The 26,225-nt window shown below is 41.4% G+C and overlaps 1 protein-coding gene across 1 annotated transcript in view; it reads right to left on the bottom strand.

Annotated features, from left to right (window-relative positions):
- The window catches only part of adcy5 (adenylate cyclase 5), a 95,678-nt gene that overhangs the window by 42,044 nt on the left and 27,409 nt on the right, over positions 1–26,225 (bottom strand). The window contains exons 2-3 of the mRNA XM_088930367.1: positions 4,290–4,439; positions 3,214–3,335 (exon numbers count right to left, since the gene is read on the bottom strand). Of these exons, the coding sequence (XP_088786493.1) occupies positions 3,214–3,335; positions 4,290–4,439 (272 nt within the window). The remainder of the gene's footprint in view (positions 1–3,213; positions 3,336–4,289; positions 4,440–26,225) is intronic.

The following is a 26,225-nucleotide window of genomic DNA, read 5'->3' as shown; positions in this document are numbered from 1 at the left end:
CCTTTACCTCATGTTTTGTACCTGTACCCCTTTACCTCGTTTTCTCCCTGTACCCCTCTACCTCATGTTTTGTACTTGTACCCCTCTACCTCATGTTTTCTCCCTGTACCCCTCTACCTCATGTTTCCTCCCTGTACCCCTCTACCTCATGTTTTGTACCTGTACCCCTCTACCTCATGTTTCCTCCCTGTACCCCTCTACCTCATGTTTCCTCCCTTTACCCCTCTACCTCATGTTTTTTCCCTGTACCCCTCTACCTCATGTTTCCTCCCTTTACCCCTCTACCTCATGTTTTCTCCCTGTACCCCTCTACCTCATGTTTCCTCCCTGTACCCCTCTACCTCATGTTTTCTCCCTGTACCCCTCTACCTCATGTTTCCTCCCTTTACCCCTCTACCTCATGTTTTCTCCCTGTACCCCTCTACCTCATGTTTTGTACCTGTACCCCTCTACCTCATGTTTTCTCCCTGTACCCCTCTACCTCATGTTTTGTACCTGTACCCCTCTACCTCATGTTTTCTCTGTCTGTGAAGAGGCTCCACAACTCAAACATCTTCATTTTATTTTTGAAATTGAAAGAGACCTCTGCTTTCAGATTTTAACATGAGTCACTGCTGCTACAGCCTCCAGTGAGCTACTGTTTCAATTTTTAAATAAAACAGTTATTTGTTTTTCAGCAATTGTCACTGTATGACTAAATCCTATCAGAGCTACACTGCACAACTTGGTTTCTCATATTTTCACATTACCCAACCTTTAAATAATATAACACAATTTCTTAACTGTCCTTAGTTTACTGTATCTCTTTATTGTTCAGGACTACTTATACATGCCTCACATATAGTACCTTTTTTTTAATTAGCATTTCAAAGATGACTCAGCTTGACTGGGGACCTCACAATACTGTAGCTGTTCCCAACGCAAGACCATTTAGCTCAGAATTTAAGGATGTTTATGTAGCTAACAGCAGCTACGTCTGGGGATAAAGCTGTAGAAACCCCTCTGTTACTAAGAACAAACTGTATCATAGGGGAGATGTGAAAGTACATTTCACCAGCAGGGTCAGACCCCAATATATCACTAATTTCTGCTGCTAACGGGTAATTACTGCTGCCATTTCTTTACAGCTCTGAATCAGTCTTTTAAAAAAAATGTCTACATCCACATAACAAATCTTTCACACTGTAGAAACTTTTTTTTTCGTGGGATAAATCGTTCCATAACATTCATGAGGCAAAATTTACATTCATACCTAGAATTATAATTTAGACAGGTGAACCAAAATGGTCAGTGGACACAATCGTACCTCTGGGACTTGAAAAAACTAACACAAAAAGTCACACTGTACAGCAAAACGTATTGCACAGCTTCATTAACTCTAAATCAATAACGCAGTTTTGGAAGTAGTCAGGTCTAAATACAGTTGAACGTTCAAAGGCTGAGATGTGAAAGGTAAGCCTGATGTATGGCAGAAGATATCCAGGGTCTGCAGCAGGTGCAGGTTTAAAAGGGAGATGTGCTTGCAGTTGGAGTGAATTCTCCCTGGGTTGAATAGCAACAGGAAACAGGCTGTATTGCCTGGGTATGTTTCCCTACTTCATTAAACAACAGGGATTTCAAAACGTTTTAGGAGTTCATTGTCTTTGCAGAGTAACTGTGATGATGATGATGACGATTCTATAGGCCATCTCTCGCCACGCTTTCCGGTCTTGGACTTTCCAGAGTAACTGTAGCTTTAGACATTATCACGGGACAGTCGCGTGACAGTAAGGATAGTACCTCTTGCTCTGTTGCTGTGGCCTCAAGGCTACATTGTTAATCAAAAGGCACAGCCACCAACATCTGGCTCCTGCTTTCAGAGAGACTCAGAAGATAAAACCTTAGACACACTTCTGCGTCATCTGCACACAGAGCAATAAGACCTGAAAAAACGTTTGCTTACAAAGACGGAGTTGAATTTTCCCAAACAGGACGAGTCAGCAGTGACCTAGAATGTATATTAAGGGATACAACAAAGTTTGCGCAGCTGCTGAAGGTAGCATTGTACCGTAACGTCCATCAGCATTCTCCACGTCTTCTTTGATCTGCAGTGATGCAATGCTTAAACAGATCACTAGATGGCAGTCACTCTAACACCCCCTGCGTTAACCGCTCAAGCCATACTATTAGCAGCGCACAGACCCCGTGTGCTGGTACAAGTATACCATGAAGAAAATAATTCAATTGAGTACGCCACAGGTTATCTAATACAATTTACATTTAGTAATATTTTAAATAAAATGAATTGTATATACCCATAGAAATATTGTATTTAAATGAAAAAACGGTTAAAGAAGATATGCAAACACTACTCCAATTAAAAAGCTCTGCAGTTGCACGCAAATGCTGGTAAAAATGCTGGATTGAACATCAGAAATATTGGCACGTATGCTGAATTAAAGACATAGGTGCAGCTTTATAACATCATGTATTGAAAAGCCTTCATTTATTTATATTCCTATAAAACATGCATGTAGTTCATGAGGAGGAACCGTGTTAGTATTTACAAATTGGTCACCTTCTAGCGCTCTAGGGTCTTTCCATGGTGAAATCTGGGAACCTCAAACTACTCGACTTTGGCTGTGAGTCAAATGCAACCTGCTATATGCTAAGGAAACTTATTCATATGCATGATTATTCTTCTATAACGAACAAAACGTGACCTGAACCTCAAAGTAAATGAAATAAGTAAAGCTTGGGCATGAAAACAAAGAGAAAGTGAGAGGAAATGGAGAGCCTGGGTGTTTAAAGGGAACCAGGCAAAGATGGGATGCAGGAAGTCCTGGAGGGACTTTCACCCCGCCAGTGCTGGCATGCAAGCTGCTTTCATGCCCTGCCACGACACGTTCCAAACACGGAAAAACCAACCGAATGAAAAAAAAAGGAGCTGAACTTTTAGCAGTTAAACATCGTGCAATATTAAACAGAAAAACTCTTGGAATTCCAGGTGACCTGGCCAGGAGAATGTAAAGGCTATCAGGCCGACCAGATGTGAATTCAAGAGAAAATATTCTGCTGAAAATGCAATTGACAAAGAAGAATCCCCAGCTGCTGTTCTGCTCTCTAAGAAAACCTTTCATGTAAATAAACAGGTGATGAGACTATTTTACAAAGTTTCCTCTTTTGAAGTTGGATGCATTCAAATGTCTCCATGTTAGGTGCTAATCCACTCACCTCACGTTGTCATGTTTCTGGATGTAAATCTTATGAAACATCATATCCTCCTGCTTGGCGTTAATGTCGGCTTTCATCTCCATGGCAACGTGGCGAGGAAGCACAGACAGCAGGAGTCGCTCCTGCGTGAAGAAGCAGAGGAAGGAGTTTCAGGCCCCTGCCCTGAGAAACACAGCTGTGAGAACACCATGACAGCCCCAATCCCTGCTCCAGGGGGGCCCCGATACAGCACATGTCACAGCTCCACTCACCCTTTCATCATGAATGGGGACTGGGGACAATTGTGGTGTGATTCACGGGGCAGGTGATTTGTTAAATTAAATATCAAGTTCCAGTTCACGTTTATTTGTCACTCCAGCCATATACAAGTATACAGTGGAACTAAATATCGTTCCTCCTGGTCCACGGTGCAAACACAGACAGGACACTGATGTACAGTAGATATTGTAGACAGGCTACACATAGTGCAAAGTGCACACACAAATGTGTGTGTGTGTGTGTGTGTGTGTGTGTGCGCGCAATACTCTGGCAGCACCTGCAGTTTCAGATGCCAAAGACTGGAGTTCACCCTCCAGGTGCAGGGTGGGAGGACCCCGCTCCATGGAGAAACGATGTGGCTAATACTGGGAAAGCAATAGAATGGATCTCCCACCAGCGACCGCATTTACATACCAGCCCACATCTTAGGGATCAAACAGCGAATATCATCTTCTCCTGGAATCCATCCAATAACTGCCCCCACAGTTCTGAGGTATTTTAGTCCACAAAAACACAGACCATGCCTTGCATAAAGATGAACCCCCCCCTTCCAATCATGTCCCGTTTCTTTTAGTTACAAAGGAGGTGAATATTTCGAATCCAAGCTTGAGTGCCCAAACAGCGCCAGTGCAGGAGGGTGACGAGGGCGCCCGACCGCTGCCCCCTCCTCGCACTGCAGCTGCAGAAAAGCCCCCCCCCCCCCCACGGCACACGCAGGTGTGGGAAAAGAAAGGCCTGGGGCTTGTTCCGCGGACATCTGCATGGCAGGCCCGCAGGGACCCCCCCACGCGGCCCTCCGCGGGCCCGGCACGGCTCACCTGCTGCTGGTTCTCCCGCTGAGAGTGGAGCCGGGCCTGGATGCACTCCCGGGTCTCCTGGAAGGCCTGTCTCTGGGACCCCTCCGCTGGGTAGTGAGTGCACACCCCCACGATATTGGTACAGGAGAAGATCAGGACATTGGACACCAGCTGGAAGGAACAAGCAGGCGTTCAGGTCAAAGTGTTCCCGGGAAAAGGCACTCTGCAAAGGTGCAGAGGAACATTTTCAATATCACTGCCATCCGTTTGCTTTTTTTCTCCCATTATCTCGGAGAGAGGGCTCGCCATGCCGGCTTTGATGTTCTGATGATAATCCTGCAGGCAATCAGGTCGCCTTAACTTTCTCACATTCGCCGAGCTGTATTTCCGTATCTTTTCTCTTCCCTTTGTTTGGAGTTCTGATGGAATACAGCTGACATATTTTTGGCATGATGTTATTCACTAAAAAAAAAGACCCTCTACCAAAGCAAGCATAGTTACAGAGTGCGATTCTGAAATGTAAACAGACTGATTGAAAAAACAGGCATCGAGAGAAGGCTGACCCCCAGCACACCCGCATGACATCATGGGCAACACAGCAGAAAGCGTTTTCAAGCTTCCGATGACGATCCAGGAGACAGTGGAGAAAGAAGCCATAAAGAATAAATACAAAAGTGCCCTTCATAACAGGTCAACTGGAAACATATGGAAAAATGTATAACAGGACAGACTCTGCACTGGGCACTCGAGTGGCAGAAGTCATAGCTGCATCCATCCATTCACTCTCTAACCTGCGCGATCCAGTACAGGGGCAGGGGAAACTGGAGCCTGTCCTGGCAAGCCAATGCACACGCAGACACACGCAGGGGCCAGTTTTCCCAGCGGTCTATGAACCTGGAAGTATGAGTTTGGACTGTGGGAGGAATCCGGAGGCAACCCATGCAAACACGCGGAGAACATGCAAACTCCGTGCAGAGACACGGAGGCTTCTTTCACTGGTGAGAGAAGTCAGTGAAAACGAAAGCAAGTATGAAGGCAGAACCTTCTTAATTACTATGCTCTCATGCAAACCTCAGATCCTGCTGTTTTAAAGGGAATTTATTTTGTTACAGTGCTGCGTGATGGAGTTCGACACTGCGCCCGTGAGCTGTCTGACTGAAAACAGTGGGTCTAGTTACAGCTGTAAAAACACACAGGGGATCTACTCCACTAGGATAGAGCTCTGTCTCGGGAGTGTACACAACAAATATGCACAGATTTGATGTTTGTCTATCAAGCTTTATAGCAAGAAATGTCAGCTGGATATGAATGTTTCTGCCTTTCAAAGCTCAACCCTAAAAGTAAAATTTTAAAAACTAAACAGGAGAGATGCTACCTGACAAGCTACAAAAGAGTACAGGCAGAACATTTTTGGAAGCAACTGTATTGTGAAAGTACTCTTATTTCCCATTGTATTTGATTTTTTATTGTCGCACAGTGCAAAACCAGAGGAATGTTGAGAAGTGTTTGATGAAGTGTTCAAGAAATACATCACAGTGGCACACAGTCAAAATTGTGCCAAAATATTTTAAGCACACCTTTCAAATGGAATGGAACAATATGGGATAAAGTGGCCTTAAATAATGTTTGTTAGGTATTGGGAATTTGCAAGCAAGCAAATATGGCATTTCAAATCTACACATCACTAGTCTAGACTACATCCAAAAATTAAAGTCCTTCCATTTGAAGTTTCAGGTCACAGTGCTGTGCTAGCTGCCAGACTTACACATGCAGTTGACACCCATGGAAACTACAAAACACCAGATAAACGTTTACGCAGCAGAGGGTCAATACAAAAGTATCCATCCACTGGACGAATCTATTTATATCCGTTTGGTACGTTATAACCTTATATGGGCTCTTAAGTCGCTGGACACAAAAACAAAATGACCCTTTAGGTTGACAGAACATCTCATTGGAAGAAGGACTGCAGTGAAGTGGGCTTCCATGCTGACAGACCCTTGACTTCATGACAAACAAACAAAGCTCATTCCTAATAGGTGGGGATACTGGTGCAGCTTGGCTGCCTCTCCTATTTGTTAAATGCTTTGGAATCCATTGGAAGAAAAAGCACTGTATAAATGGAAACAATTATTATTATTGTTGTTGACAAGGTGCTACAGATTTCTCCAGTCCAGCCAATATTAACTGTAAACTCGGAGCTTGACAATATATTCTGTCACACTTGGTTCAAAACATAAACACTTACATAATTGTTTCATATCTGTCTATTTCACTCCATATTCCCATTCTGTCACAAACAGAACTCTCAGGCACAAGACCACAGAACTTCTTTCCCGACTAGGTGCTTTAATCTTTCTATGTTTGAAATTTAAAAAAATCTTCTTCCTGTAGTTTATTCAATCTGACAGTGTGGTCCTTCACACCCATAACCCTATATTCTAGGCGGCTCCAGCGTAGAATATTCACTACCTCTGTTTGAAGGGGTTCAACAATCCCAGCAGAGTATCTAAATACAATATGGAACTGTGTGGGTTCAGAAAAACCATATGCCTTCTATAAACGTTTTATTTAAGGATCTTTTATTTGCAAACTCTATCACTTGGAAATGTTACATATTGGGACAGAGGTGTGCAAGGTTTGCTGTAGCAGTTTATTAGGAACTGCACTGAACTGTAGTATACAGAACCTTTTTTTGTTATAAACCCAATCCAGACATGCAGCATCACTTCATTCTGCTGCTAAATGGTACAAAACTGCTCCAGAATTTACATCGCCCTATAGGTCTCAACCTATTAGCATTTTGCGAATGTGCATATAAAACATTATTTGCATATATGTTGTTAATTACCTCTGACAATAAAGGAAGTAAAATGGGAGACCGCAGAGTGCACATGGACGAAGTTACCATTACAGTTAGAGCCCTCTTGTGTGCTGTCTTTAAGAACAGACTTCCCCATCAAATTTCGATAATTTAAATGTTCCAGCATCGCATGCTTCCAGAAAGTCTATGCCCATATGTAGCCAAATGATTCAACTGGCTTTTAAGATCCTCAGAGGCACAATATAACTGGTGTACATATAAGACACACTCAGACTTTTCCAGCATTCATGCAGTGTCTTTAATAATCCTTTCTATCCCCCACAGACCTGCACTGTTCTTTTTCCACCTCTAGTTCATCAAGTCCTGTTCTGTGTCTCACCCCTCTGCTGTATAACGCAAGCAAGAAAAACACAGATCAGTCTGCAGGGCTCTGATCTCTGGTCTCCGGTGTGGCTCGACTCCCTTTTTTTTCTTTCAAAATAAACTTCATTTCAAAGAAAAACATCCCACAAGCAGTACACGTTGTGACAAATGATCAAACTATTCTCCGATAAAAACTTTCCGAATGAAGTGATCTCCACTTCAGTCCCTGTACAGGGCCCACAGTCCTTGGTTCGACCCCCTTACTCAAGGTGAACCTGGACAGGGAATATGAACCCCGCACTGCACTCCCAGAGGCCAGTTCAGCTCAGCTGACACCACCACACCCCTGCTCACGGAGGGGCAGATCTGCTGACAGTCTGGGCACACCAAATCTTAAAATCACAGGTGTAGCTTGAATGAAAAAACAGCTATTTTCTACACATTTGGTTTGTATGATTGACAAAGTTAACAGAGTAAACAGTGAAAACCAAATCTAGGGACTGAAGATGAAACTATGCAGATGTGCATTTTAAAAGTGAGAAAAGGAACACAAAGGATTATGGGAATATTGAACAAGCTAAACAACCCTGTGATTTAATCCAATTCTTTGGCACCTCGGTCCCAAATCCATTTGAACCTGCCCAATACTCATGCCCTTTCTTGCTCCCACTTGTCAGTACCTGGAACATTTTCTCAACATGTTGAATAGTGATCTCAGATCAGAAAACCAGAACACAGAACTCACATAAATTGAATGGACACGACTAACAATTGAAAAAAGACAATGAAAAGCAAAACAGGCAAAGCAATCAACTTTTTTTTTTTACAGGTCAGAATGCCACAAGTTGCTCAATTATATCGCTGAACTAAACGTAAGTTAACAGTTATAGGCCGTCTTATTCTACTGCTTATTTTAAGTATCAGCAAACACTAGAATGTCCAACAATCATGTGGTTGCTATTTTAGTCTATCACAGAGACGTGAGAAACATGTGCCCTCTGGTCTGCACCATCACACACTTAAGATGAGGGTGGGGCTTTGCATTGTGGTTCAACGATGCTGTTTTCTCAGCGTGTCATAAACGTTCATGGATTTTTTAAAAGGCAGCTGAAAAGCTCAGCGAACTGTGTTGGTATATCTGTGTAGATGGCAGATTATGAGCCAGGCAGGTTCTTGCTTTCATAAAGAACATCCCTATTTGTGATGATCTCCCAGAGATCCATCAAATCAAGCAGCCTGCGAATACCCTGGCCAATGTTTACAATATGCTTCAAAGTCACTTTTTAAGTTTTGCCGAGGTCTTACATCAGGTCTTTCATCGCTTGCAACTGAGGTGTAAGCAAGCAAAATTTTCAGGTACAACACTGTTCTAGTATGCTGTTAATGATTGGCAACACTGTCATAAATTTCATTCAGCAACACTACTTCTGTGTCAATATTTGGTGTCAAAATAGTTCCGGTTTTATTCTGCTCTGTCTCATTCAGCCCAATGCCTTCTCACTCCTGAGCTTCTGAGCAAATGACCTTCGAATTCCACACTGAAATGTAACCCTCCCCTGTCAGAGAAAGAGGTGCTTAATTATTTTGTCTTCCAAAAAGAAAAACTCATCTGCTGGGCAATGAAACAATACCATCATAAAATGTCTCCACAGGCTTCGTTGCTGATACAATGGACCACATTGTACTGTGCGCTGCATTGCTCCAGTCATGTGCAGCTGGCTTTGCAGAGCACGGAACAGACATTGTGTATCACTGCACATCAAAACAAATGCTCCTGCCAACATGTAGTATTTTTGCAGTACCCTGGCAGAGGATGAGGAGGTTCCAGGTGCCAGACCACTGCCTTTATTGCTCCAATGCAAAAACTGGATAAAAAACACACCAAACCACTGTTAAACCTGTAGTGCCTACTGCTGTAGTGCAAAAGGTAAAGGGAAGGACATCGCTCTAATCCATGTAATGTGGCTAATCAGCCTCACACTTGCTTTGGCGAAGAGAACTGGGACAGAGAGCAGGCATGAAGGGGATTTGCAGCTACACAGTCAGAAGGTTTATTGCCCTGTTAGTTACAGAGGTGTGTTACTCACCAGGGAGAGATAAGGAGACTGACTGCAGGTGGAGAGAAAGGAGGAGCGCTGTTTCCCATAGCTCCCCATGCAGTGCAAAGAGAGCGAGTGTTAATAATTGCTATAATAATTCTTACACTTCTATAGCGCTTTTCTGGACACTCCACTCAAAGCGCTTTACAGGTAATGGGGATCCCCTCCACCATCACCAGTGTGCAGCTGCACCTGGATGATGCGACAGCAGCCAGAGTGCACCAGTTCTCTCCGCACACACCAGCTCTCAGTGGGGAGGAGAGCAGAGCGATGAAGCTATTTCATAGGTGGGATTAGGAGCCCATGATTGGTAAAGGCCAGAGGGAAATTTGGCCAGGACGCCCAGGTAACATTCCTATTCTTTTCGAGAAACGCCCTGGGATTTTTAATGACCACAGAGAGTCAGGACCTCGGTTTTACGTCTCATCCGAAGGACGGTGCCAGCTGGAGACTGCATCTTGTGTGTCTGCTGTCTAGGGATTGGCGCAGTGTCCACTCTGAGCTCCTGAGTGACCGTGATCGAATCCCGATGCATGTCCGAACCACTGATACCACTAAACATAACAGTTTGAGTACAGCCACAGCAACGTCTTTCATTGGAATTGCCAAAAAGATACAAGAGCAGCAAGAAAACGGAGGCATTGTGAAGCCAACAATAACTTTGGCCCTGATACAATTCAGTTTAGTGTTTACTCTCTCTGTCTATTGTAAAGGTACAGTACATGTCTTGATGCTTAATGCAAGTCACTGGAGTTAATACTATCACTCCAGGGAAAGCCAAATGCTGCTCATGAATTCGTTTAAGAATTACTAGATGACAGAGATTGCGATCTACCATCATAAACATGAGGCAAGCTGTACTTTTCAGCCGCGCAGTTTTGTTCAGAAGACTGAAATACACAAGGCCTAGTAAAGGTGAGAACTGAAAGCAGAAAAAGGCAGTTCGCGATCTATACTACTTCGGAAATGCTTCCAGTGATGTCATGGGAACAAACAGTAGGGAAGTCAAGGAAAAACTTTAACGACGTCCTGAAGAAAAAAGGAAGAGGAAGAGTAGAGTTTTAAATTAAATACGTATCCAGTCATAGTTTATTATTTGGTTCATGAAAAGATATGACAACATTTAAATAGTTTAAATCTCAAAAGAGGAACACAGCCTCCATAAAAGTACGTCAGATTAAGCACATCCAAAGAAAGATATCAGCAGTTTTAAAACTTAAGGCTCAAAATATTAAAAAAAAAATACATTTTACATCGTGGGCGGCAGCTCTACAAGTTTGATAAACACATACTGAAGACTCAGAAATACAGATTGTGCTCTGTATATAGAATGCAACGAGTTTAGTGTAGAAAGATACCTCCCTTTCTATCTTAAACGTAAGTATTTCATTGAAACTTTTTGGGTTTTATATTTGGCATCACAGTAGGACTACTTGTCCACTACAAGACATGTTTCTTTATTTATATTTTTCACCTTTTGAAAGTGTGAAAGCATACATTACAGAGATACAATAAGGCAGACATGGCAGAGATGTACAGTATGTGTAATACTTTAGTCAGCAGCTCTAAATGTCAAAATCCAAATAGCACCTTTGAAGAATAAATAAAGGTGCACCTACTGAAGTACAAAAAAATGTTTTCAATTTATCTACCACTTCAAAAAGATTCAAAGTCATTCTCAATATAGCCTCTTTACACTCAGTAACCACATGTTTGAAGGTGCTGAGTTATCCTTTGATGTTAACAGCTAGCACACAACACTCATCTCCTTTCTAACTCTAGGAACGTTGTTTTTCCATTGTGACCAACAGATCTGACTGAAACACAGGCCGGTTCTGATTCCCGCTTCCTCCTTCAGCTCTTTACAACCTCCCTCCTCAGATGACAGAATCTGTTTGGATGTTACAACAGCCATGTCTTTATTCCTGGGGGACGCTCTTTATTTCAAGACAAAGAGTTGTCATCGGTTTAAATATATGTCAAACCAAGGTAAAAAAAAATTGAGAGGCATGAAAAATTCATCTCAAGACCCAAAGTTTTATATTAGGAATAAAAGTATTGATATGAATGGAATTTTGCTCTTTCTTATTGGGGCCCTTATTAGCAGTACTGTATGTTGACTCCATTGACATCATATAGACAGAAAAAAAGAATATAATTAAACTCATGCAAACCCTGAACTATTTTAATATAACTGTTCTGTTTATTTATTTGCTGTTGCTTCTAGGAATAGACATTTAAGAGTCACACTTCTCTTTAATGTATTTCTGAAGCAGAATACCTGGGTTTTTACAAGTTGATATCAGAATGCAGGAATACATCTTCCCTGCTAGTACCTCATTGAACTCTTCAGTTCCATGTTGCCATGGTGATCCCAACAGCAGGAAACCTTAAACACGGCACAAGAATGGTAAATATACAGATGAAAAAGTGATATAAACCAGGCAGAGGACACCAGTGACATTCTGTCTATGCGTGACGGCTAGGTCTGTATCACCTGAACTTTGACAGACTCAGAAGTGCTTCTTTCATGTGTACACTGAAGATTTAACATGGAAAGAACACACGCACACGTCAAATCAGGATGAGCACTCAAACGAGGCATTTGGCAGAGCAGAGGAACAAGCAACGAGGAACGGAAAGAAGCACAGTGTTTGGGCTGCAGAGTCACGGCGAGCACACTACTCACAGCTGAAGAAGAACGTGGTGTTTCAGAAGTTGGATTCAACTTTTATAATTCTTTGCGGCCAATACAATGTGGCTGACGCAGTATTGGCAGACCACTATAACATCTCCAGTTTGCCAGAGCAGTTCAGGTTGATGAGATTGTTGACTGAGGTTTGCTTTTTGGCATCTCTTGGCAAGTCTTCCAAGAAGATGGCGGAAGGGGTCGGTCTCCGATCACAAGGCCTGCAGCTGGCAGGACCCACCCATGTGCTGGTGGCTGAGCAGCTGGTATCCCTGGATGGGAAGTGAGTGGAGAGTGTATGCACTCCCTGCAAGAGGACCAGGGATCAGACTGATGGGGCCCTCGTTCAGCACTGAAAATCGCAATGGAAAGAGTCTGGCATTCAATCACAAACCTTTAAAACACGTCATTGTTCTTTAAATGGCCTGTGCAAAAGCACAACTTCCAAAATAGAGTGGGTCCACAGCTGTCACACTACACTACAGAATATAGTTGAATAAACTCACAGTTTGCAGTATATCACTAACCTTGCACAAACATACAGTATGTATAATTTGCTTATCTGAAATTGGCAGTTGAGAAGGAAAAACGTGCTTCGAACCTTGTAAAATGAAGCAGGGTATGAGGACATGTTTAATTTGTTTATAAACTATAAGGAAAAAATGTCAAAGCACTGTGCTTCTGGTTTATCACTTTTTACTTACAAAAACAAATTTCTGCTTTAACCAATTAAAAAAAGTGTTGCATGACACACCAACAGGGTTTGCCCAAGTAAACAGATGAGGTTGAAAGTGTACAGTAACAACATGACTACTCATCATTTGTCAGTCTGACTGATCCAAGAAAGGTGTTTTATACTGTCTGTCATCAAGTATTGTGAAGACTTTAAGTGGATACGTTTCAAAACTGAAACATGAAACAGAGAGGAGCAGGAACCAGAGGACGAGGAGTTAATTTAAGGAAGCAAACTGAAAACTGGAGGCAATTTAATACACAAGCAGTTGTGGGCATCTGGAATAATCATGCAATCAAGGACAAAACCCTTGCTGCTTCTAAGAAGCAGCTGGATGAGATCCTCAGTTCGATTTGCGAGCAGAAATGAAATGATGTAGACCAGGGGCGCCCAACCAGATCGATCAATGTCATTGTTTGGCAAAAAATAAACGGGCTATTTGACTATTTACTTTTTTTGATAGCCTAAAAACTCATTCAGATCTATGCATGTAATGTCATACATTTTACTGTCCTTGTGTGTGTTTATCCCTTGTCGAATGGGTTGTAAAGGTCTCTTCCCTGAGTGCTGGCTGACACTGAAAAAAAGGCTACAGGTGCTCTGTAAATAGTGTCGTGTTGCGCTACCCAAGAACGGTCTCTTGGTTACTGCCGCAAGAACCCCACATTCGCTACAGTGCATAGTGGAGCGAAACAGACTGACCAGCAGTTTGATCAGTTTGATTGCCTATTTGATAGTTGTAGAGCTTGAGCGAAAATGATGAAGCAAAGAGACCGAAAACCTACCGTTACCACAAGGAATGAGAGCATTTAAATCTGCAATACTAGCGTCTACGCGAAAAAGGGAAATATAGCGCTTAGGGGGGATTCTGATTTAGAGGCGTTCAGTCATAATCACACAGATGGTAGCTTCGCACCATTGGCTCCTCAGCCAAGCACACCCACCAAATGTCTGAACCTGCGGTTCCTCTCGTACTGAGCAGGATTACTATTGCAACAACACATCATCAGTAGGGTAAAACTAACCTGTCTCACGACACCATTTCAAAACTGCACACAAAACGTGTGCTGTGGACTTTCCCGCTAAAAGCGAGTTACGGTAAAGAAAAGTGGAAAAATTAAAATCTCAACTAACAGCAGTCGGTTTTTCACGAGGCCCAACACAAGAGGGAAAGCTGCAATGATCGCATAGTTCCGTGTGCGCCACGTCCTGGCTCAACACAACAAGTCATTCAGGGATCGAGCATTAAAAAAGCGTTTGCTGAGGCTGCTGAGTTGCTGTTCGGAGATTTCAAGATCAAACATTTTTGGCGAGGTTCGGACAGCTGTTGTCTGAAATCAAAGAGTTTCTCAAGTCGTCTAAACATGGTGAATATGCCCAATTAGAGGATGACCAGTGGCTTCTGGATTTAGCTTTCCTCACCCGACTGAACTGCTGAATAATTTGAATGTCGAGCTGCAGGGACACAATAAAAGTGTCATCATGATCAGCGGTGTCAACACGTTCCAAAAAATTACAAGTGTTCTCAAGTAAGCTTCTCAGTGCCAATGCTCGCATTAAGGTAGGATATTCTGTTTTCTAAAATGGGGAACATTACTGTATTTGTTCACTGTAACATGATACACTTGCTTCAATTTGCTGTCATTAAAGTGATGGGTATCGTTATTGTACTGATGTGCCCACAGTCTGTTTTTCCTATATCAGCTTCAAATTCACACTGCTAGATCACGCTGGACTGGCAAATGAAAAAGTAGATCTTCTTCTGAAAGATGAACTCTTTAACCCACAATCCGGCTTAGTGCTTCGGGAGTGGAAACACTTCAGACTCTGTCTCTGTGTTCTGATCACAGGACACATGAGTCAAACATGAGCCTACATTATTTGAATACAAGAATTTGAATAGCTAGCAACCTTACGATTTATCAGCTATTCTACTGAATTTTGTTGATGATGGACAGTTTGTTTCAGATTATAATAGGAAAATAATACCTATACAATGCACTCCAAAAGTACCGGGGCTGCAATGTCAAAACATTTTTGCTTTACTGTCAAGCACTTTGTATTTGTTGCTAATGGTAAGTACATTATATTACACATTTAATTGTGGGTAATGCCAGGCATACAGATGATGATATACTGTAGGTAAAAATATATATATTGTTAAACCCAATTGTTTCACGTTATATAAGACAATATATAATTAGGATCCAATCCTTGAATCCTAGGACTAAGCAATAGTAGGAATCTGATAAACATGAAACAACAGCATGATGTTTCCAAAGAAAAAGCTTGCTTGTTGATGTAGACCATCAAGGAATAAAAGCTTAGTTCTGTAGAAGAGTGTCGTCATGGAAAAAGGATTTTCTCTGACCCAGAGGACTTGATTTATTAGTGAGAGTGACGTATATCTTTGGCCCTAGATACTGACAAGCTGCAATAATTATCACCTCATTTAAGAAAGCAAGGTAAATACATTTTCCAGAGAGAACTGAGCTTTCTTTACCAAATAAAACACTAATCTCTTTCTTTTCTTTTTTTCTGGCCTTAAGCCTGTTAGCAGGTAATGGCAGCACTTTGAGTCTTTAAACCCAACACTACTTGCATTTATCTGACTCACTAATCAGCTGTTACAAAACTGACAGAATTAAAATTCTATTTTGTTAAACAAAATATACATTTTGTGTCTCCACAGCAGTCTTCCACTGCCTATTTTAAAATCTAGCTATCAATCAAATTATTTTTTATTTTAAAACAAGGAGTGAATCATGAATCAAACTGTACACTTTTGAAAAAACGCCTGAAACGGATATTTCACATTCTGGACTGTAACAGTTACATAAGAATCAGCTTACAGAACTTCTTAACCACTTGGAATAGTGAGTGAAGCCCCTCTTAATAAGCACCAGACCATGAAGGAATGTACTCAAAAAAACAAGCACTGTATTCACAGACGAGGAAAAAAGATTGCTTATGTTACTGATGTGCTTCCTCTTTTATACCCACAAGTTTTGGAGTGGCCAGTTATGGTTAAATAAAACTTACCACTGCAAATCAATGAAAAAGCCTGGAAGCAACAGAGGCAGAAGCTTTGTTCGAAATGCGCATCACAAAGCCGCCAGTTTCTTTTTTGAACTATAAGCACATGAACAGAATGAGAGCAAACATGCTTCTGTGCCAGTCAGAGGACAGACGCGGATATTTTTAGATGCCAAAACCCAGAGAAAGTGAAACATTACAGTAAAAACACATGAAGAGAATAAAGAAAACATACTTTATAGCCAGCCAGATCACAGACGCAGCCTTTATTTTTAACATCTACTCCTTTCAGTCACAGTTGGGCTCCACCTCCCATTTCCCCAGACATATGGGCTGTAGTGTCAGTGTTACTGGGAGCAAAAATAGGTCATTTGCTCCTGCACACTCAAAACAAGCATCACTCAGGAGAGAAGATACTGTCATTAAGAAGTATAAGCGCTGGGAAATAAATAGGATGTTAAAACAATTAAATAAAAGTCATGTCTGGCAGCATATAAATATATATATATACGCATAAAAGTTCTCATCTCAATGAGCAATCTGACTGGTTCAGTGGTTTGATTATATGGACCATTTCACATCTGGCGAAAAGACACAAAGCAGAAGGTAAAGACCGCATAGCCTGAACACTTGATAAACAAAAAAGAGCAGGAAAATAAAAGGCCAGAGATGAATAATCTCGCCTAGTAAAGGAGAGCTGAGAGTCTGTGTCAGCTCACCACGCCAGAGCAATTCTCACTGCGCAGAGTGCCATCCTTCTGGACTAATTAGGGTCATCAGCTACACTGAAGATCTGGCTAGACTCTGGATGCAGAACGCTGCTGCCGGAGAGGGGGTGGGGGGGGAGAATGCATTTTGACAAAGGAAAATACACAGGCATCAAGACTGTTCTCTCGACTGAAGTCAGCAGTTTAAAAGTGGTATGTGCTTTTATTGCTTTTTCACGAGTGTAAATACAAAACGCTGCAAATCCTAAAGGTTTTTGATGGAACCCAGAATCTGAAATGCGTACAATCGCTCATTCCAATGGAAAAAAAAGGCTGGAGGGATGAAATAGACCGTGCTTACCTGAGGAAATCATTTAAAGGATTTTTTTTTCACAGGACACATACTGCCTCAAAGAAGTCAAAGAACCTCAACTGGCACCACTACTCTACTTATTGGGTTTACAGAGTAAAGTGTGGAAAGAGCAATTTCAGCTCCTTTTCACTGCACACCTCCTGCATCTAATTAAGACAGCACAAGTGATACTCATCAGGAATGAAGGATTCTCTCCTTTTGGGAAAAATGATTCCCTGTAGAGACTGTTCTGCACTGTGCACACTCAGTAACCAATAAATGATTGCTAACAGAACACTAATCTGGCAATAAATGTGACTTTTCTGTCCAATGTTACTTTCCACATTCTGAGAAGTACACAAGTCAAGCTGTTTAGTTTCATTTTTCATGGAAAAACAGACCCACTGGACGCAGCACATTTAATTATAATACAGCAGGCAACAGAAAAGACCAGCCAAGCAACAGGAATACGGTTCACTCTTTTGTTTCTTCCTTCTTACAGGGTGTTGATGGATCTGTACACAGTGCTTCACGTACAGAGAAATGGCTGATAAATTTACCAAGTGCTGCTCTGAATTTTAAAACTCCAGGAATTTGTGATAACTGGTCCCTGTGAAGACACAAAGAATGACCTACCATCAGGTATGTCGTCTGTGAACTGACCTTACTGGACCTAACTTAGCATTTGAAAGGGAATCAGAAAAATGATAAGTGAGGCATCTGAAGCAGAGATATTTTTAGCTGTCATAACGCAGAGACACTGAAACATTACAGTAAGCACAGTGCAAAGATGAGACAACAAAGGACAGACATTGAACTTGAAGACAAGCACATATGTCCTTCTGTGGGTGAAGAAATCGTTCACACAATCTGCTGTACAGAGCTAGTGCTCCAGTATCTCGTTCGTGCTTGTCAAAAAGCAAGGAAAAGTAACAAAAGGTCACAGCCCAGCTTCACAAACAGAACATTATTTACTCTGCGGTGTCAACATGTAATCAGTAAACATTCTGACCCGTTTTCCTGGCTGTTGGATTTTGTCAGAGTAATTTTCTATTCCAAGAAATCTCACAAGAGGTAATATTTTCAAAGTTGCTTTTTAGGCCACATGATAATACACTTTTGTTTCTCAATAGTACCCACTGTTTGCTGAATGATGTAATTAAGCAGACCTCAAGAAAACAGACAAGGTCCTATGAGGATCAGATAGACTACATTATATAACAAAGTACTAGCAAGCGCTTTGCCAGTTGCCCCTCAAACATGAAATTACTGAAGGTGCCCTTTAAAATGGATTTGACACAGAATAATAAAATGAAATTTAAGCCATAATATTCTCATAAGAACATTATAGTGGAAACCACTCAGTCTCTTTCCTTCATTTTGTTGTCAGCAGACTGTTACTCCAACAATTTCATCCAGCCGTGTCTTGAAGGTGTCTGAAGGGCATCAGTTCCAGAAACAAGTACTGTACATTTCAGGGCTGTGTACATGCAGTGGCAAGCAGATAAGATCTGTGTCTGTTACAGTATAACGATTATAGTAAAATATTAATAGAAAGAGCCACACAGCTCTCGTGACAGAAAGTGGGAAAGTTATTCGCTTATTGTCATATTGCTTCAGATACAAATACTTAGATTTGAAAAAAGACGATTAGACTGAATGGTACGTTACACTTGCTCTGTTTTATTTTTATTTTTCTTTTTTGTTTGCCAATGCACTTGAAATATTCTAAGATAAAAACCATTACTAGACAAGCAAAGCAATTAAAAAAAAAGGCAGTGAGAGTGGTTGGAAAGTACTATCAGAAAGATTCACCTCTCTTTTTACTCAGCCTACACGGAGCTTCTTTCACTCTGCAAACTCCCACAGCCCTTCCCCGTTTCTGAGCAGGAAACAAAGCCAATGCCAGGGAGAGTGGCGTGTCACCACAGCAAGCCTGCTGTAATCTGTGAATCAGAACCTTCTGAGTGCAGAACTCAAGTACACAGCCAAGAAGAGGCCATTCAGCTCTTCTGCAGCGTGCAGATGCTTTCTTACAGAGGGGAGAGGCCACAGCATCTTACAAGATTGAAGGGGAATACGGCTCGTCATCTGGGGACGTCTTCAGGCTTGCCCTTTCTTTTCCTCTTGCACTTCAAAATGAGAGCAAACATGAAGCAGTGTTTAGAATCAAGGGCAGCTGTAATCAGGTTATGATATAATGTTCTTACTGGGTTAAGGATCCACAGCAGCAGAGTGAGTAGTTGCCAGCACAACTACGGAACAAATTCTCTGAATAAGGGTACTGTGGTAAAGACATTTCTAGATCTTGTGACAGAAACCTAGGGTTTAAAGGAGTCCTTTCAAGAGCAGTTTATCTAAAGTTCTTTGTTCACTTGCCTTTCATATTGCAAAACAAAAGTGTCAAAAGACAAGCATGTTTCTTAAAGTCTGAAACTGACTTTTTATAGCACAAATGCTGCATCTTACACAGCTTTCCTGTGAACAAATTCAAAACCAATGAGCTGAGTCATAAAGAAATGTTTCTTTGGTACATTTTCCATATTTTATTTTATTGCGACATTTTATTGCTTTATGTAGAAGAAATATAATGATTAGGTAAGCAAGCAAAGATACTTTCTACTCTTTCATAGTAAGAAAAAAGTCCTATGTACTGTGTCATTCTATGTAATAAAGATTCAATCGGCTTGATCCATCTCTTCTAATATTTACTTTCCATTCATGTCATCTCCTGCAGTAAAATATTCGAGTCCTCTATTTCTCTGTCAGCTTTTTAAGGTTCTCAATGAAACTTTGTCTTTACCCCAGCTAGACAGAAACCCTGAATTCCTAACAAAGCCCACAGTAATCAGGGGATTTGACTTTTACTGCAGTGACCTCAGAGAAAATGTAGGCATTTCAGAAGCTGAGTGTAAGTATATAAAAACTGTAAAACACGCTAGACGAAAACAAGTTAGACCAGAAACACATACAGTACCCATGGATTGGGTTTCTGCAAGCTAAAGAATAAATCATCTCTGCCATTATACACCAGAGCTGGCTTGTAATGTATTCATTCATTGAACAAGATATAAAGTGTTCCTAAAACACCCTTTGTATAGTGCATTCTCTAAATTAGTCCAAACATCTACAGCACTCTGTCATCAGGAGAGTTTGATTTACCCGAAAACTGCACAAAACAGAATGAGATGTCCTTGTCCGAGAACTTCTCCCAGAAAGATAAAATGATTATATTTGGTAGTGATAAATATCCCAGTCTCACTTTAAAAATAGGTGGCAATGGTGCATACGTGCTAAAGATGTACAGTAAATCAACTTAAAATCAAAAGCAGTCAGTTTTTCAAGCTACCATTGCTGGTTAACCGTGAGAGCCAATTCCTGCACATTAATGCAGATTAATAATGCTGATTCTTTCTCCCTTTTACATAGTAGGCTCTCTTAGTCATCTCATTTCAAGGTATGCAAGGACACTTTCCTCATTCAAATGTAATTACCCCGTCTACCAGTTTTCCTACTAAGGTGAGTTGTGCTACATATGGACAGTGATGTGACCCACTGAGGGAAGGCTGCAGCCTTGAGCACTTAAAAAATAGATTTCAGCCCTTTAAAAGGCTTCACGTCTTCTCATGCATTGCACAGTGAGCTTTGACATCATATCTACTCAAGTCTATTAGGCTGTGCCTCTTTCTGAGCTTCAGCCTCCATTCTGTAACATGGAAGTTCTGTCGGGTTAGCATTGCTGTCTCACAGCCCTCGGGCCTGGGTTCAGTTCCTGGGATTGCTGTGTGTGTGTGTGGAGTTTGCATGTTATCCCCATGTTCGTGTGGTTTTCCTCTGGATGCTTCAATTTCCTCCCACACTCTAAAGACGTACCACAAGGTTAATTGGCTTCTAGGAAAACTGGCCCTGGTGTGAGTGTGTGTCTTTGCGTTGCCCTGAGATGGACTGGTGTCCCTTCCAGGGTGTACCCTGCCTTGCACCCATTGCTTGCCAGGATAGACTCCAGCTCCCCGGCAATCCTCAAGTGGATAAATTGTTTTGAAAATGGATGGGTGAAGATCTTGGAACAATTCGCCATTTACACAGCATGGACACTGGGGCTGGGGGAGCTCTCAATGCTGTTGAGTAAATTACTGTATCTTAAAACCGAACAAAACCTCCAAGAAGCAACCGGACAATTCTCTGTGTATACATGTATAATGCGACATGATCACACATGTCCAGAGCAACTGAAAACTGGGACAGCGTACCTCTGGCTCCCCTTACAACAACAGCAGCAGTAAAAGAAGCATTAACTCTAAAAAACGAATGAATTAAAATAAATTCTAAAACAATGTATCTAAGCAAGGTATGTACCTGTAGGGTACAGTAATGGACTGTACCATCCAAATGCTGCTAATATTCAATCTAAGAAAAATAATATTCAATCACTGTTTTTAAAATTATCTAACATTTTCTTAATGTACTCATGTTTGAATTTAAAGCATGGGAACACTGAAACGCATTAAATGTAAATTGCAACACATAAAAATGAAGGAGGCACACTGTGACAAAGACAGTCAGGTATATATCATACTGCAGGTACAAAGCATTGCATCAAGGCGAAAGTGCTTAGCCAATATCACTGCTGCCAAAATGAGAGCGTCCCTAGGAAACACAGCTCTAAAGGTGTTCCTGCAGAGATTGTTTTTTCAGTGACCTGGATAACAGCTTGAGCAAAGCAGCTAATAGTGAAAAGTGCACAACAATCTGGCGCATTGTGGACTCAGAAAAAGACACAGCACTCCTTTCAAAACAGAGGATATCAAAAAGACAGCAGCAACTAGTGGAATTCAGGAGACAGAATATCTTTGAATTCCTCCCCTATGAATCATTTCTTCACAGTCTCGACTACCTATATATGGCAAGCTGTTCCAAAAGACCATTTATCAGACAGAATGTTAAGTTTGTAAAAAGAATGCATGGACTTGTGTGACTAAGTGCAAAACAATTGCATGAGAAAGCCTCTGACTTGAAACGTTATCAAAATATAATACTGCTCATAAAACCCTACTAAAACAAGATGTTCACCTAATTCCTTAATTATGAAATAAGAAGGCAGTTTACACAAAAACCATGTTAATACTAAAGGGGGAAGGCTAAGCTGTCCACATCGTGTGGATTTAACACAAGAAGCAGAGGTGACGGTTCTGCTGAACTGTTTCACGTTGCACAGAATTGAGCGGCCTCGCTTGGTCCATTCTGAAAGAATAACGGACTGCTGGGCACCCCAGTAAAAATGCTCAGCCACCCTGCTCTGCTAATAGAGAGGTAGAACTGGAATCCAGAAGAATATTATTCAGCAGTAGTTTCTGGTCTTATTCTCTGTAGAGAGGGACCATTCCTAGGACATCATCTAATTTGGAGTCTGTTCACCATTAACATTCATTAAGATAATCTTGTCCTGAGATGATAAAACAAACTATTTCAGAAACTGAGTTTTTCTATTCGTTCGGATATTACTTTGGAGTTTTTAATTGGATAGTATTCATTGACAGATGGTATTCAACTGGAATCCATTTGAACTGACTCAGGAGTGACGATTAGGAAAAAAGAAAGAAAAGGAAGGAAGGAACACAGAAAATCACGAAGTTATCCAAGGCCGTAATTAGCCAAATCTTTGACAAAACTTTTATACATATGTCTTGGAGCACCTTATGTACAGTTTGCATGTTCTGCACATGTGTAGTTTCTCAGAGGGCTCTGGTTTCCTGGCTGGTCAACTGATGTCTCTGATTGTCCGTGTGTGTGGTGTGTGTATCTGCAGTGCAGTGTGTGTCTTTGCAAGTGTGGCGTATGGTGTGTGGGTCTGTGGACTGGCGATGGTGCCTTGTGCCCTGTGCTTCTGAAGTGGACTCCAGGCCCCAGCACTCAATAGAGCTGATGGTGGCTGGATGAAAATCCAGATTGGTCGTTGATACCAAAAACATCTAACCATGTTGGTGACATCATTCAGTCATAAAATTATTGAAGAAGAAAAAAAATCTCAAATCGAGGGACCCTTTTGAGGATGACTGTCCCAGTTTGTTGATTTTTTCTTTTGGACGTGATAGCATGAGCGAGGACCCTGCTGAAACCGATATGATAACTATGGAGAGGTACTGTAGCACTACACTGTTAAATGAGTTCTACTGAAAGCTATGTAGTGTCTGCACTGCAGGATCTCTGCATAGCTCCTATTTTGCAGGAGAAAAAAAATATTCTATAAAATATGTTTTTGCCTCTCCAAAAGGGATAAAAACAGGAAAATGCATATTTTGGAACCTCAACTTTCTGTGCGATAACGAGTGTGGTCCTTTTTCAGATAGATAATGCCTGCAGGTATCCAGAATCTCCGTTCAGTCTCTGACTGGCTGATATCAGCAGTGCGCTTTTTGGAATATGATGTAGCAAAGTGGGAGGAAAAGAGTGGTTGATGTGAAAGGTTGCTATGGTTATCCCATTTTACCCTGCCTTGAGGAATTGCATATGAAGCAACAGATCATGTCAAAACCATGAATTTGCAACAAACACAGATTAACTCAAACTTCTGCTTCTCTCTGAAGTACTGTACTGAATTTCATATTAATTCACATGCTTCTTTTTTCAGTGCCCCACAGGGAAACCAATGGCAAATACTCTATTTTAAGAAACTGTTCAAAAGGTCTGATTTCTAATAAGCAGTTCTTGTATATAAACAGTTATTAGTAGTACCCAGTGAATGATGGAAGGGCACATGCTATGAGAAAATTATTATTGCTATGTGCTGTACTTCACAGCCAGCCCTCTTCATAAGCTTTTGCCAGCATCTCACCAATAACCAGATCACTGGCATAACTAATTTGTCAAAAGGATTCAAATTTGAGTGTCTGAAACACAATGGACATGAGTCACTGAAAGGTTCCCCACACCTTGAAGAATAGAAATGAAGAGGTAAATCCTAAGGATCTCATCCCATCTTCTTGACCTGTTTTTCACCTGTGGGCACAGACTCAGACTTCAGACTCAGAAACCGTGTTTCCAGCTCCTCTAGGGAGTGAGAGGAAACACTGTGCTGTCACTTGCGTAGGCAGAGTGCTTGGCACACAGTGCTCACAGCCCTCACCAGCGGGACACAGCTCTTGAGGTTACAGCAATCCCATAGAATCAGCTTTTTTCCTCCACACAAGAGCTGGATGAGGCCAACACATCCAGCCATCTATGAGAGCAGGGGACACTCTCTGACCATCTGCAAACAGCAGCCATACCACCCTGCAACTGCTAGCTGGCAGCCCACTGAAGCTCAGCAGGTGTGAGCCTGGCCAGTACCTGGATGGGAGACGAACTGGGAAAAACTAAGGTTGCTGTTAGAAGAGGTGTTAGTGGGGCCAGCAGGGGGCGGTACATGTTGGTCCTAATGCCCCGGTATAGTGATGGGGACACTATACTGTAAAAAGGCGTTGTCCTTCGGATGAGACATAAAACCGAGGTCCTGACTCTCTGTGGTCATTAAACATCCCAGGGCGTTTCTCGAAAAGAGTAGGGGTGTTACCCCGGTGTCCTGGCCATATTTCCCATTGGCCTTTACCAATCATGGCCTCCTAATAATCCCCATGTCTGAACTGGCTTCATCACTGTTCTCCTCCCCACTGATAACTGGTGTGTGGGGAGAGAACTGGCGCACTCGGGCTGCTGTCGCATCATCCAGGTGGGGCTGCACACTGGTGGTGGTGGAGGGGAGTTTTGAGTGGAGTGTCCAGAAAAGCGCTATATAAGTGTAAGCAATTATTATTATTATTATTATTCCCCTTCCTCCTGTGCAATATCCCAAACAGTTTAAATCAGGTCTCCCCAGACTGAAGAGACAAAATAATCAAATGTATGTTGGGTGCACCCTGATGTTACTTTGAACAAAACAAAACAAAAAAAGAAATTCAGAGCTAATCCACAACCATGCTATACAGTTCATCGGTATACCACACTTGACGTGTGCAGTAAGAAGACGGCTCATTTTCGCAAGGCAGAGAGCAACTCACACGACAGAGGCACTCCACTATCACGGATCTGTGGAATTTCTTGAGCTCATTAACTGGTACAGGGAGCCTGCTTTTCCCTTCATAGAACCAAGTGCTGCCTTTCACAGTGAACTGGCTGAAATATTATTATTATTGTTGTTATTATTATTAATTGTATTATTTGAAAGCATGACTGTATTGCTATTAAAAATACATGGAGCATTTTGACAACACATTTTACTCCCAGTATCAATCTCGCCACATTTTTCTTGGAATAATGCCTTTCATACGTTAAGTGTTCAAATAAGAAGCTATGTCAACACAAACGGTCTCTCATACAGGACCTCTTACACATAAAAAGAAGCTGACTTATTTGAAATAATTCATTACTATATAGAGAGCTACAGTATGAAGCGCACTTTGCTCTTTTATTACTGAAAGGAGGGTTAATTCCAAAAAACAACTTTTCTGTGGATCCGGCTGTTTTCTTTGGAAATTTCTTGCAGATAGAAAAATGCACTCATTAGTCTCAAGAGTGCTGGTTTAGAGGAGTCTAGGTGACACATTTTCCTCTGCACATTGACAGTACCTGTCGTGCTTCTACGTAGCTCATCTACTCTGCACACAAAGGCCACACACGACTCACTTCGATATGCAAAATTCATGTGAACATGTGAATACATGTTAAGAAGAGCACTCTCAATATCTATGAAATGTTGGCTCCTATGGACGTTTTTCCTTTTTTTTTAAAAAGAAAAAATGTGTAATGCGTAATGAGAACTACTTTTCTCAGTTTCTTATATATACAAAAAATTCTTGAACACAGTGATCACAGTTTCTATCCTGTGCATTAAGACTATGGGCCAGGTCATTTTTGGTCCTTTTAACAGGGATGTGGAGAAAGCACCAAAATATGTTATACTTTTGTAACAATTGCCTGTTAGGTACAGTATTCATATTTCTTATTCGCAGACATAATCTGATACTTTTTTAACTTTCAATTTAATTTCTTTGACCAAAACCGTGCACGTGGTTCTCTTTTCTAACAAAGACAGTAATAAGAAAAACACGTCATGTACAGTGGGTTATGTTCAATATACAACAATTATCTCATTTTAATACTTCTTTCACAAAAGTGCAGA

This window comes from Atractosteus spatula, chromosome 13, assembly GCF_055471065.1.
Source record: "Atractosteus spatula isolate fAtrSpa1 chromosome 13, fAtrSpa1.hap1, whole genome shotgun sequence".
Lineage (NCBI taxonomy): Eukaryota > Metazoa > Chordata > Actinopteri > Semionotiformes > Lepisosteidae > Atractosteus > Atractosteus spatula.
The sequence above is the reverse complement of the archived record's forward strand: the minus strand, read 5'-3'. Positions and strand labels throughout refer to the sequence as shown.